The following is a 14,415-nucleotide window of genomic DNA, read 5'->3' as shown; positions in this document are numbered from 1 at the left end:
TATCCTAACCTCCATTGTCCTAAACTCCATTTCCCCCACTGTCCAAACCGCCATTGGGCCCCCACTATCCTAACCTACATTGTCCTAACCTCAATTGCCCCATTGTCCTAAACTCCATTGTCCCCCATTATCCTAACCTCCATTGTCCTAACCTCCATTGTCCCCCATTTTCCTAACCATTGCCCTAACCATTGCACCCCATTGTCCTCCATTGTCTTAACCACTGTCCTAACCATTTACAAGCTTGTCCAACCCCAAAAAAGAGCTTCTTTGCATGAAACACTTGAGTTTGAACCCATCGCGAGAAGTGTTGGATTTTCCTCCCAACTTCCATAATCAGAACAAGATCCATCACAACCGCTGAGGATTTACACAAAGAACATGACGGCAGATCCAAAAATCCTGAAATCCAAGAATGGAGGCACATGGAGCTTCCCCAAGATGAAGAAGAAAAAAATCATCTCGCAAGAACCGTCTCCGGAACTGACATCTTACATTCGTGAAAACAGCCCAAAAAATCCACAGTCGCAGACATGGGGAAATTAAGAGAGCGAGTGAGAGAGGGTAAGAGATAAAGGAGGAGACAGGGAAGAAGAGAGGGACGCGTAAAAAGAAATTGAGAGAGGGAGCGAGAGCGTGGGGCGGGGGGGATGTAGCACAACCCTCCAGAGAGTAGTTTGAGGAAAAGGTTAACTCCAATATACCAAAACTCAAATATCACCGTCGTAATTGAGAGGAAATTTTAGTAACCCATGCATGTTTACATTCCCACAGAAAAATCAATAAGCAGAGAAAATCTATTTCCCATACCCAAGTGTTCCACGAACGTATGAAATCACCTGGAGATGTTGGAGAGTACAGCATCATAATATCATTTATTGGAATTAAAACCAATCAGCATGGTTATTATAAAGGGACAAAACCATTAAGACATATGGAGGAACATGGCGGAGGAAGGGTGTGGAGGGATGGATTCGGTAAATTTGGCTGAAATATTAAATGCTCGAGTGCTAAAAGATGTTGGAAATGCGGCAACTTATGTGTTATTTTTGTTTGTGTTCTTATTTCGTTGTCATTTTTTTTTTCAAGGGGGGTGGTAAAAACAACATCGATGCATTTTGGTTTTAATCAAACTGAGTGCATGGTGAAAATGCTGACCATATACTGTAACCGTGCGTGGCTGAGAGTGAGCATGTGTGTGTGTCTGTGTGCGTGCATGCGTGTGTGTGTGTGTGTGTGTGTATTTGTGTGTGTGTGCGTGTATATGTCCGTCTGCGCGTGTGTGGATGTGTGTGTGTGTGTGTGTGTGTGTGTGTGTACTGTGTGTGTGTGTGTGTGTGTGTGTGTGTGTGTGTGTGTGTGTGTGTGTGTGTGTGTGTGTGTGTGTGTGTGTGTGTGTGCATAAAAAAGAGAGGAGAGAGATAAAGAGAGAGAACCGCTGAGGAACTGAAAGGGCAGCGAGAGAGGCTGGGAATTTGTGCTAAACTACGATGCTGACAGAGGCTCCTCCCATGTCATAAAAAAATAATAATAATTAACAAAGCACTCAATACAATGTCAAACTATTCCATTTACAGACTAGATAAAATTTACTGTATATAGATATAAAATCAGTGGATGATTATTGTAGAGCTAAGGCCTCCCCTTTAAACATGGAGGTTGCTCTTTGCTACATATGTCCCATATAATTTAGCACAAATAGGAAACTATAAAATATAAATTCAACCGAAAGTGAAAACTCTTATTAAACCTATTTAATCAGAACAAATTGCATAATATGCCCATGCCAAGAAACAAAACAAAAAAAATAAAAGAAAAATGAAAAAAAAACTTGCACTGCGCTCCATTGCAATTCATCAGATGTTGAGAAACACAAATATAGCGTTGCATTGTAACAAGCTTAAAGGAAAATAGCACATGTGTCATCGAAACTCTGCGTTGATGTATTTGGTTTGCAAAAATATTTTGATTTTCAAAGTACAATGCTAGCAATTTGGTAAAGAGAAAAACAGAGTGAAATAGCAATTTTCTGGGTGATTTTTGTCGCCCCCCTGTGGACCAAATCCACACTGCTGCTCTGCAGAGGGTTAGGGACTTAGGTCTCAAAGGTGCTTTTATGATTCACCCACTGGATATTTTCAGCAAAAAATAGGCAGGGATGTATGTGTGCTTTTGCATGCACAATAAAAATCAAAAACGGTGGTAACTAACTAGATCTCAGCTGGTAAACAAACATATTTCCCCTTAGACTTAATCATTATTATTATTATAGAATTATGCATCTTGCTCCAACTTCAGAATACACCCCGCTCCAAAACCCAGGATTCATTGTGGCCTCACCAACATTTACTGTGTGATTGTTATCCAGAGCCTCTGCAGCATTTGAATAAGACACAGTGCAGCACGGTTTGGGTCCCCAAATACGCCTGCAGCAGCTCCAAGCACAGCTTCAGTGGCAGCAGCAACCATTTGCGTTTGATTGAAGAATTATTTTTTTTTTATTGAAGAAGGCTATACCAGACGCATATTCACTATACATTGATTTAACATTACCTTTACAATTAAATTCTTCACTGAAATTACAGAATAAATATATGCACATTTTTCTTCAAATCTTTGTGTGTGTGTGTGTGTGTGTGTGTGTGTGTGTGTGTGTGTGTGTGTGTGTGTGTGTGTGAGAGAGACAGCGAGTGAGAGAGAGAAAGAGAGAGAGAGAGAGAGAGACAGAGAGAGAGAGAGAGAGAGACAGAGAGAGAGAGAGAGAGAGAGAGAGAGAGAGAGAGAGAGAGAGAAAACATTAAAAGTGCCTCCTACAAAGCCGTTAGTGGGGGTGACGGTGAGAATCCAGAAGCAAAATGGGGGACGGGGGTCTTAACAAAGTGCATTGAATCTTCCAGAAAAAACCTTGGGCTTCATCGTATAATATATTCACAAATGTTTTACCATCCGTGCGTCGGTGCATCCATAATTTTTTTTTTGTACTTTTTTTCTTTTCAAAACGAGAAGCACCCTGATACAGACGGTAATCCTCGCCAATAAGTAATAACCATATTCAATAAGATAGAAAATTAAATAGAACACTGAACTGTAAATACGTTGCAGTATCCCTATTTCGGAAACGTGACGTGGTGATAGTTCTGAGCAAATCGGTCGCGCTCCCTCTGCACCGGAGCGAGTGCATGCAGCAAACTGCAATTCATTTTTCATATATGTGTTTGTTTAGTTTTTTTTTTTTGTTTTTTTTGTCGCTGTTGTTGTTTTCTCCCCCCGCTTTCCTTCTCTTCCCATCATTTGTTACAAACTCCACGTGTGCACCGGGCCTTGCGGATGTTTGCACGTCCTGGATAAGAGATGAAAAGAAAAAGAGATAATCGTGAGCCCCCCCAAGTCAGAGAGAGAGACGTCCGGCTCCCGTGCGTCTGGCGCCTGGTGGAATCTCCCGCTCCACACTCCTAGGGCGCGATTTGAAGGGGGCTCATTTTCTCGGTGACACCTTAGTAAAATGTAAGGATGTTTGCTTTGTTTGTTTCCCGGTGACCCCTGTTTTGATCATTTTAATTTTCACCAACTCTCTCCTGGGCAAATAGACACATCTATTAGGTATAAAAATAACGGCTGTCAACATTGCTGGCTACTCTGAAAAAAAAGGCACTTCATTGAAATATCTGAGAATGGCCTCTCCTCTTCCAAAGTGATTTTTTTTTGGGTGGAGGAAATGGTAACTGGAATATAATATTTAGTTTTCTTTTTTAATATCATGCTGCTTTTTTAGAGTTTAAATTTTTCATAGGTTTTCATTTTTCAGTTCTGGTCATATTCTTGGTTTGGAGTTTTGGGGTCAAAAGGGAGACGTTGTGTATTCCGCTTCCTATTCTCCAAAGTGAGTGCGGGGGGCTAAAGATATTAAAATCTATAGGATTTTTCCAACACCTCGAGGTAATCCGGCTTGGTTTGTAGTTTGGCCCTTAACTCGAGGTAATCGCTTTGGGACGGGTCCGGGTAGCAGCCTTTACCCGCCGTGAAAAGCAACGTCTCCTTGAGCCGCGCGTCCTGCTGTAAATCCGGATACTGCATGCCCGGCGGGTGTGCGTGCGCCACGTGCACGTCCTTTAGTTTGGGCACGGTCCCGTACAGACAGTCTACGAAGCCCACGGTCGGCGTGGGCCTCTGGCTGTCGATGACGGTGGGGCAGAGCCCGCCGTTCTCGTGGAAGCCGGCGAGGTCGGCCGCTGTGTGGTTGACCGTGACGATGGTGTTGAGCTGCGAGTTGGACACGGCCAGTGTCCACTCCCTGTCCTTCTCCAGCAGGGTCCTGTAGTTGCTGCTGCTACTGTTGCCATTGTCTTTCTTCTCTAAGAATTGCCCTCGCTCTTCCTCCGCTATCTCCCCCTCTCTGGGCTTGTAGATGGGGTTGTTGCACATCTGAGTCACGGGGTGGGGGATGTAATCGTACACGTGACCGTGGGAGTGGGAGTGGGCCTGCGTGTGGCCAGTGTGAGTATGTATATGCACGTTTCCCTGCGTCTGCTTTTCCGGCGTGCCCGCGTTGCAGACGTTGCTCTGCCTGGGCGGGTCCTCGAATATCCGACACTGCATCTGGATCCCTGTCAAATCCACCTCGGAGCGTTTCCGGAAGGGCAACTTCTTCCTGCGTCGCAGGACGAAGGCGAAAAGCCCGGCGGCCACAAACACGGCGGAGATGAAGAGTATGAGGAGGCTGAGGATCAGGACAGAGAGGGGAACGGCGCCTCGCCCCTTAGACTCCCCCAGACCAGAACTCCCAGTGGTGAGGTGATCCCCGCTGGGCAGTGCTGGGGATGGGCCAGAGGAGTACTTCAGCTCGGGGCAGAGGACCTCCACCTCCAGCGAGCGCAGGTCCTTACCAAAGGCAAAATCTGGCGTCCGACAGATGACGTCCCCGACCACGATGACAGAGGAGAGTTTATCCAGCCACTGCTTCAAGGCGATGACGTTGCAGGAGCATTCCCAGGGGTTCTGGTGGAGGTCGATCTGCACGAGGGAGTCCAGGTGCTCCAGGACACCGCGCACAGGAAGGGAAAGGAAGTAGTTGTTGCGCAGGTTGAGGCGAGCCAGGTTGGTGCCGGCAAAGACGTCATTTGGGAGCGAGCGCAGCAGGTTGTCATTGAGGAAAACCAGCTGGAGGCTTGGCATGAGGGAGAAAGAGGCAGGTTGGACCTCACGTATGACGTTATACTCGAAGTAAAGGTAGCTCAACATCTGAAGACCCCTAAACATCCCGGGCGTGAGCCTCTCTATGTCGTTTCCATTCAAATACAAACTTTTTAAGTTTGGCAGATTGATGAAGGCCCCCTCCTGGACGTAAGATATCCGATTATTTCCCAAGTGCAGTAAATCCAAACTTGAAAAGTTCCAGAAATCAGAGCGATATATTTTCTGTATTAGGTTCCCACTGAGATAGAGTTTTTTGGCGTTGAGGGGCCGGGGCAGTAACTCAGAGATATTGTGAAAGCCCTTCTCCTTACAGTTGACCGTGAGTCCCAGATCGTTGATGTGAAGATTACAGATACATCCAGCTGGGCAGATGATGGGGATGGGGGGCCTGGTCTGGTAGCCAGCGATGGGAGGCTGGTTGATGCCTGGGTAAATGCTACGAGGGGTTGGTGGGTTCTTGGTGGGACGAGGTTTCTTGGTAGGTTTCTCGTGCCTCTCCCTGTATTCCACGGATGAGGCTGTGTTGTGAAAGGACGAGAGCATGGAGGAGGGCTTCGTAGGCCATATGTTGTCATTGTTGAATGGCACCCTGGGGATTCCAAGCTTCGCCTCGATCTCTGCATCGGAGAGAGACGGGCAGAGCTCACTACGCTTAATTTCCCGTAAGTCTTTCCCGTGGAAGTGGAAAGGGTATTCGCAAGTGATCTCACCGACCAGCGCTGTGTAAGGGATTCTCTCCAACCACGTTTTGAGCTGGACTATCTCACACGCACAATTCCAAGGGTTCTCTTCCAGTTGGATCTCCATTAAGCTCCGCCCAACATACTCCAGCGTGCCCTTGTACGGCAACGTTTTTAGTCTGTTTCCTCTCAGGTCCAGATGTGTGAGGGACACCGAGCGAAAGAGATAGCTGGGCAGCACGGGGATCAGATTGTCGTTCAGAATGAGAACTCTCAATCTGTGTAGGTGCCTGAACGCGCCGCTCTCGATGCGTTTGATCACGTTGTAGTCCGCTTGGAGGTACTCCAAGCTCTCCAAACCGAGAAAAGTGTCATTCCGGAAAACCTCCAGCTTGTTCTCGTGCAAGAACAGCCGTTTGAGGATCCCCAGACCGTTAAACGCTCCAGCGTGGATGTCCTGCAAAGCATTGTTACCGAGGTTAATCGATATGGCGTTGTTGAGGTGGAGGAAGCTGTTGAAGTACAGCTTCCTCATGGAATTCCTCTGCAGGTTCAGCTTGAAGGGTCGGCTCCATATCTGGGAGATTTGGCTGACATTTGTAAATCCCTTGCTGTCGCAGTGGACGTGGAAGATGCCCTCCTTGACCTCACAGTAGCAGGGCTCGAAGCAGGGCTCGTCCATCTCCTCGGAGTCCTCCAGTAGTGGGATCGGGGTGGTCCATCCTAAGGCTATGGTGCTCAGCAAGGTAACCCACAGCATCCTCGCTGACACCCAGGGGATGAAGTCACAGCTCCAGAAACAGAGCCACTTCACAAGGCTGCAGCAGAGGAGAGAAAATGTAAAAAATAATGAGGATTCCTCACACATGAACACACACATACAGTAGATACACGGATACACAGTGAAGCTGCATAAATGGAAGGCGCGGGCAGCACCGAACGTGACATTAACAGTTTAAATGCACTGCGATATCGCTAAATACAGCCATTGCACACTTGATGGGATATATGACATTCAAAAATGTAAACAGATTCCCGGCATACAGTACATCACCATGAAAGGGGAAATTCTCATCAATTATAATGCAGAATGCCAGTAAAAGGTTGCAGTAAATCAATCCCAGATAGCTTTATCTTTGGTGAATACGCAACGGCGACAGAAGGTGCTATGGGAGGGAGGTTGGTGGTGAGGAGAGTCTTTATTTATCACATAGCATGATACTTAACTCTCTTTATTTTGTTCAAGTCGGGTTGCAGGGAAAAAAGCGACGAGATGACTGTGTGAATTGAAAATGAATGTCTCGAGCGGAATCGGGCGATTAATCACGCCGTGTCCTTAACGCCGGCTCGCTTTACGAGGGGGGGGGGGGGGGGGACAGACGTCAGATGCAGAACAGCTGTCACCGTGGTGACCCTGAGGAGGAGGAAAGAATGGACACACTCCTCAACGAAAATTCTAAATACATGTTTAAAGACCATGACAATTCAGACGAAAACAATGTAATTTCCATTTCGGGGAGAAGATTATGGCGTTTATTCTTTCTATCAGGTTGAACGCCTTGCATCCAGGGCTTAGGACGGGAAAGTGGGAAACTCTCGAAAGGGGAGTCATCCTTGTGCCAAAACAAAAGTGTGTTTCTCACTCAATACAACTCCCGCTGATTTTCCATAATCAGTGATGCTATCTGCGGATTAGTGGAAGGCACGGAGAGAACGGGGAGACTAGAAGGAGAAAGTGCAGTGGGCAAGCGGCTCTCGGCTGCAGCCCAGGTTTCAGTGCAACAGCTTCAGCTTCGCCCCCGTATGTGAAATGACACCTGGTTTATTCTTAGCAACCGACAAAATATGAATGTATTAATTATGAAAAATAAAAAAAAATAAAAAAAATGATAAACAATTATTGATGATGATAATAATAATAATAATAATAATAATCATCATCATCATCATCATCATCATCATCATAACCATAATCATAATCATAATCATAATTATACTAAGAGACTTGACTCCATCTGTATTAATACTTTATAATATAATAAATAATAAACAGTATACATATAATATATATAATATTATAAAATAATAATAAATACTTCTGGATCCAAAAATAATGAATACACAGATCCTCGCAGGCATAGACGTGCGCGGACACACGCACGCGACAACACGAACACACACACACACACACGCGCACGCACGCACGCACACGCGCACACGCGCACACACGAAGTACTGAATAGCGCACTTTGTCTCCCTTCCCATCTCTCAATTAATTGCAAAAAAAAAAAGAAAAATATATATATCTATACCTATATAAATAAAAACAGAAATTAAACCACTGACACGCATAGACAGTGAGGCGGTTCAGTATAAAATCCAAAGGCAGATGATGACACCGGGGCTTTTTTTCTCAGGGTGGGATATCTGTCCACGGTGTTGAAAAAAAAACCCGGAATATCTCCAGCAGCTCACTGGGTGCGGGGGTAGGAAACATCAATACAAATCCGAATAAACTCAACGAACGCGAATCCTCCCGATTTTTCATTGGTTAACATAGCTCCGCAGCAATATCTTTATCTTCATTTCCCGCGTCCCTTTCCACCACAATTTAAAAAAAAAAAAACCCAAAACGGGTTATATATGTTATATCCTCCGCTGGTTGTGGTGTCGCTTTTCTGCTGGTTATACCTACTTAGTTTAGTGAAGTCCAACTGGACATGGTCTCCCCGGTGCCCGGTGTAGCGCGACAGTCCCGGTGTGCCGTCCGTGCGCGGGCTGTGGAGAGAGACGGAGAGAGAGACGGAGAGAGAGAGAGACGGAGAGAGAGAGAGGGAGACGGAGAGAGAGAGAGAGAGGGAGAGAGAGAGAGAGACGGAGAGAGAGAGAGAGACGGAGAGAGAGAGACGGAGAGAGAGAGAGAGACGGAGAGAGAGAGAGAGAGAGACGGAGAGAGAGAGAGAGAGGGAGACGGAGAGAGAACACAGTGCTTGTGAGACGGGCAGGAGACAACTGAAAGTCCCAGGGACTGAGCAGGGGAGGCGGACAGGGAAGGTGGAGAGATGGAGGATGGAGCTGGAAGACGGAGAGATGGAGAGATGGAGAGATGGAGAGATGGAGAGATGGAGAGATGGAGAGATGGAGAGATGGGGATGCAGATGGAGGGTGGAGATGGAGATGTGGAAAATTGGAGGTGGAGATTGGGAGGGGGATGGAGATGCGCATGGGAATGAGGCACGTATCGACCGCAAAAGAATCAGGAAAAACATCCACACAGATGACAAAAAATAAAAAAGTATTTGACGGAAACCATCCAGGCTGGTTTTGACATAACAGTGGAGAGGATCAGGACGAACTGACATTTCAGTGGGAGCGACGAGGGGGCTCCCCCACCAAAAACGATCCCCGTCCAAATGTCAAGAGATGGCAAATAAGAGAATAAATGCGTAAATACGCGCGGTGGACCCGTCGGGTGGGCGGGGGGGCGGCGTGGGACGGCGTGCCAAAACGGACTGTCTTTCGTCGTGACATTGAACACCGAACAAATGGCTTATTGATCAGCTGGATCCGCGGATATATCCCCCCAAAAAACGATGGACCCCTCTCCCAAGTCCAACAACGGCGCACGGAGCAAACCACACACACACACACACACACACACACACACGGAACCCCAAAAAAACATGCATACGGAGCACTCACCTGAGATGCGTCATGGAATCGAAAAACACGAGGACCAAAAAATACTAAGAGTTTGAAGAGTGATGGACCTCTGAATTGCTCTCTCTTTATTTTTTCCCTCCCTTCCTCTCTCTTCTCTCCCTCTCTCTCTCTCTCCCTCTCCCTCTCTCTCGGCAAAAGAGGAGAGAGGAGGAATGAAGACGTGATAGGAATGCGATTCTCTCCTCCTCTCTCTCTCCCTCTCTCTCTCTCTCTCTCTCTCACTCTCTCTCTCTCCGTCCACTCTCTCTCACTCTCTCACTCTCTCCTCCTCCTCCCCCTCCTCCTCCTCCTCCTCCTCCTCCTCCTCCTCCTCCTGTTCCTCTTCCTCCCGCTCCCGGGCAGGGCTCAGCAGTCTGGCGGCGTCCGACAGCGCTCCTCTCGGCTCCGCGGCACGTCTCTCGGTCCGGCGCTGCAGCAGAGAGCGAGGAATCTGTGGATCACACTGAGGGAAGCGCAGGGCTTCTGCTCGGTCCGACCCTACGTCACAAGGGGGGGGGGGGATAGTGTGTGTGTGTGTGTGTGTGTGTGTGAGAGAGAGAGAGAGAGAGAGAGAGAGCGATTTTAGATTTTGTAAAAACACTTATTTAACACATGTGGCATCTACTGATTCTCGCAAAAAAAAATAAAAAATAAAATGAAAAAATAATAAAAACATTATAAACCACAGATGGAAAAAAAAAAAGGCCCCAAAAATTCCAATTCATAACACCAAGGCTAAGGAATCAAGCAACACAGAGTGCAAAAGGTCACATTTCCCATTAAAACAGAGCAAATGATGTCCTTGTAGCACCACTGTTTGAAATCCTGCACCTCACTCATTAGTTTGAGAGAGAGAGAGAGAGAGAGAGAGAGAGGGGGGTGGGGGGGGGCGGTGATGAGGTGAGAGAAACAGTGAGAGAGGAGAGGGAGAGAGAGGAAGTGAACGGGTGAGGGAGGAGGTGGGAGAGAAGGGGGAGAGAGAGGCAGGGAGGAACAAGGGAACAAGGCGAGGAGGGGGGAGAGAAGCGGAGACAGAGAAAGAGGAGAGAGAGAGGGAGCGAGAGCGAGCGAGAGAGAGAGAGAGAGAGGAAGGGAAAGGGTGAGCCGGGAGGGGAGACAGAAGTGGAGGGGAGCTAGGGAGAGGGAGATATGGTGAGCAAGGAGCGGAGAGAGAGATAAGGGGCGAGAAAGAGAGCGAGGAGAGAGAGAGAGGAAGGCAAAGGGTGAGCGGAGTGGGGAGCGGTAGATGGGGGGGGGGGGGGGAGGGTCGGAGAGAGAGAGAGAGAGAGAGATAGAGAGAGCGAGAGAGAAGTGGAGAGAGATAATGTTATTATTCTGCCATTTATTTCACCTGTCGTGGGTTTATCCCTGCTGTACAATTTGGTTTTCCAAAGTGGCAGAAGGATGGAGCAAACGGGGAGGAGGGATGGAGAGTTTCTCCTTCTCCCTCCTCCTCCATCCGGCCTCCACCCCCTGTTGGAGGCCCCCCCCCTGTTTTCCCACACCTCACCTACAGCGGGCAACACAAGCCCGTGTTCTGACTCCGCACACTCTGCGAACCCGCTTGCCTCCACTATATTCTGATCTGTAATTGCTGTTGTGGAGGGGGCTGGATGTGGGGTGGGAGTGGGGTTGAGCGGTGAACCCCCTTCTGTAGAATTAAGATTTAATATTTAATTTGCAACACAGTACGTTACCCTTAAAGACTTTTTTTTGCCCATTTTCCTGATGTCCCCATGCTGTAGCACAGATTGTGTTTCCCCCCCCCCCCGCTGTTTAAAGTGGAAATCCGTGAGATTGTCTTGTTGACAACAATCACATTTTTGATACTTTATTAAACTGACACTTCATAAGAATCATTGTTAGATGTATTTGCGTGACGCGTCTGCTCCCTCCGTACGCTGTTTCCATTGCTGGCGGCTGGGTCGGCCACCGAGCAACCGCCCAACCGGGTGTGGATAACTGTGGTCAGTAAACTGTTGATTTGGATTAACATTAACAAAAAAAACAACAGCCAAAAAAAACCCCAATAATACCTCAATCAATCAGTCAATCAGATGATGTCATGGATTCTACTTTAAATCTCCACTGGTTAATGGTCGATGCCGAGGAGTTCAGCACCGATTCATTATTAGGTGTAATGAGAGGGAGTTGCCTCGGAGACAACACGGTCGCCGGAGGCCACGCGATGCTAAAACGGGTCAACATTCACTTTATGCACCACCGCCTCCTTCCATTTGCATACAGCGCCGGATTAGAACAGAAATAAACGGTCGAGCTCCGGTGAGATTAATGGTGTTGCTTTCACATATTGTTCGGTGTTGGCCGCACGACTGTTGTGTGAATCATGAATAATGAATCATTTTAAATACAGTCGTGGATATACTGTATGATGTATACAGTATATAAATACAAACATACAAAAACAAAAACAGTAAAATAAATTCATAAATAGATGGCTCAGAATAACCACAAGAAAATTGGCATCGACTTTCTCTCTCTCCGTCTCTCTCTCTCTCTCTCTCTCTTCCTCTGCCTCCATTTCTTCCCCTCTTTTGCTTGTTATTCACCGGAAGCCAAGAGGAAGCCAAGAGGAAGCCAAGAGGAAGCCAAGAGGAAGCCAAGAGGAAGCCAAGAGGAAGCCAAGAGGAAGCCAAGAGGAAGCCGTGCTGGCGATGGATGTGAAAGTACAGTCAGTGCCGCGGTGTGAGGCGGCTGATTTGTGACCCGACGCATTGAAATTGTAGCCATGACGTTAAGAAACACAAACTCCTTCTCTCTCTCTCTCTCTCTCTCTCTCTCTCTGTGTCTCTTTCTCTCTCTCTCACTCACACACACACACACACACACACACACACACACCAACCACACACACATCTGACCCCAGACAGACGGCTGTAATCAGAAAAAGAGGTGTTGATGGCGGGCGGCGGTAGAGTGTGTGTAAGCGGCTGCTGGCTGTTAAAGTGTCATTCTTCCTCCGTGGCGTCGCTCCATCCTTCACTCTGTCACGAGGTGTCACACGCTGACACACAGCCGCCAAAAAAAACAAAAACCTTAATTCAATCAAATGGTCGTGGGCTTGACCGCGGGTTTATTACACTTTAAAAAAAAAACAAAGCCGTCCCAGACAAAATAGATCTCCAGGCCTCCATGGAGAGGCAGGAGGGTTGATGTCATGATTGAACTGCCTCGGACAATATTATATAATGGTAAATATTCCTATTTGTTTAATGTACTTCATTGCAATTCATCCACATTGGAATAAAGACAAATTGTACTTCAGATAATATTAAAAACTCTGGATAAAACTCCTTACTACACCTCTATTACACATATATCAAACATTATAAATACCCAGCTGCCATGGTTATTATGAATATCATATTCTATATTGACATTGCTTATTTTACTTTTGAAAATTCTATTTTGATTTGTATTTGACTGAAAATCCAGACGTGGAGATGTATTTCGATGTCTATTACTCTACTTTTATTTTTTATGTTTATATTTTATTTATTTAGTTTATATATTTTTACTTCTGGACTCACGTTATAATTCCCACTGGGCTGGGATTACTAAAGCACTATGTTGTCTTAACCTACCTACCCACCCATCCATCCCCCTAAATAAGGAACATGATCACTATTTTCCCACGGAGACAAAGATGAGACATCTGTTCACAAATCATCTGAATAAAAAACGAAATAATAAAAGTCCTGAGTTAAAAACAAGACAGCTCAACGTAACATCACACGACATTACAAGTCCACTCACAATCTGCAGAGTAAAGGTTTCTTCCCCCATTTCCTCAATCTGTGCGACTCAGGATACAATTCATTCTCTTCTGCGGAGCTCCCCCAATACATTGGAAAACATGGACAACAGTGCCCCCCGTGGCGTGAATTGGTAGGGCGCCCCCTCAGACGTGGCTGCCCGCCCTTGAGCGCAAGACTGGAAAACAACATTCACGTTTTGATGAATGTCATTCTATCACTGTTTGTCTTTCGAGGAGGAATATGCAGCTCCGTCGCCATTTCAGATCAAGAGATTCCGTGGCCCACCCAAAAGCATGTTAGGAAAATATTTTGGAATACGTATTAAATGGAGGGGGGAAAAAAAAACAAAAAACAAAAACAAGAATCAAAAAGATATCAAGATGCTGTTTGCTTTTGCGGATGACTGGCGACAATGGTGAATAAATCCAGCAACATTATTTAATGATCCATATTGCTCAAATCAAACCAACTCGACAACAAAGGCAGCCTAACGAACAGCTTAATTATAATTTATGGTTGAAATGCATTTAGCATCCCTATAAGCTGCAGTGAAAGACCAGCTCCTCAGTAGATTGGGCCCATTCTGAGTATTTTGCATTGTTATTTAATTAAAATGGAATATTGCTGAATGCATTGAGTGACTGCCACAAAAATGCTGCGCAGATGGAAAAAATTAGAGGAATATAAGGACTTTTGCTCACTAAATCACTAAATCTAAATGAACTAAATCCAATGATGCTCATGTAAGGTATAGCTAATATGCTGCATTGATTATTATTTAATCTCCTAAAGGCATATATTGTCCTTTAATGAACTTGTGATTATTAATTATTAGATAATAGATAAAAGACAAGCTTAATCTCTAGTTATAAACACCAGTCCAACAAGATACATTTCATAAAACATTTGTTTTTACTCTATTGTACAAATTTATCTTACTATATTCTATTTTGCATATTATAAAAAAAATTATAATAATTTTAATTGTTTTATAATTATATGTTTTATTAATTTGAATTATTTATCATAATTAATGTTTATGATTATTAATGCAATGCAAG

At 45.7% G+C, this 14,415-nt stretch overlaps 1 protein-coding gene across 1 annotated transcript; it reads right to left on the bottom strand.

Moving 5' to 3' along the window:
• Window positions 1-3,903: 3,903 nt before the first annotated feature.
• Window positions 3,904-6,681, bottom strand: slitrk3a (SLIT and NTRK-like family, member 3a; the record flags this gene model as incomplete). The annotated part of the gene is made up of 1 exon (XM_080006519.1): window positions 3,904-6,681. The coding sequence occupies exon 1, from the start codon at window positions 6,631-6,633 to the stop codon at window positions 3,904-3,906; it is 2,730 nt and encodes a 909-aa protein (XP_079862645.1). The 5' UTR covers window positions 6,634-6,681.
• Window positions 6,682-14,415: the final 7,734 nt, after the last annotated feature.

Source organism: Zeus faber (genome assembly GCF_960531495.2).
Source record: "Zeus faber genome assembly, chromosome: 9".
Taxonomy (NCBI): domain Eukaryota; kingdom Metazoa; phylum Chordata; class Actinopteri; order Zeiformes; family Zeidae; genus Zeus; species Zeus faber.
This window is presented reverse-complemented; position numbering and strand designations above follow the sequence as displayed.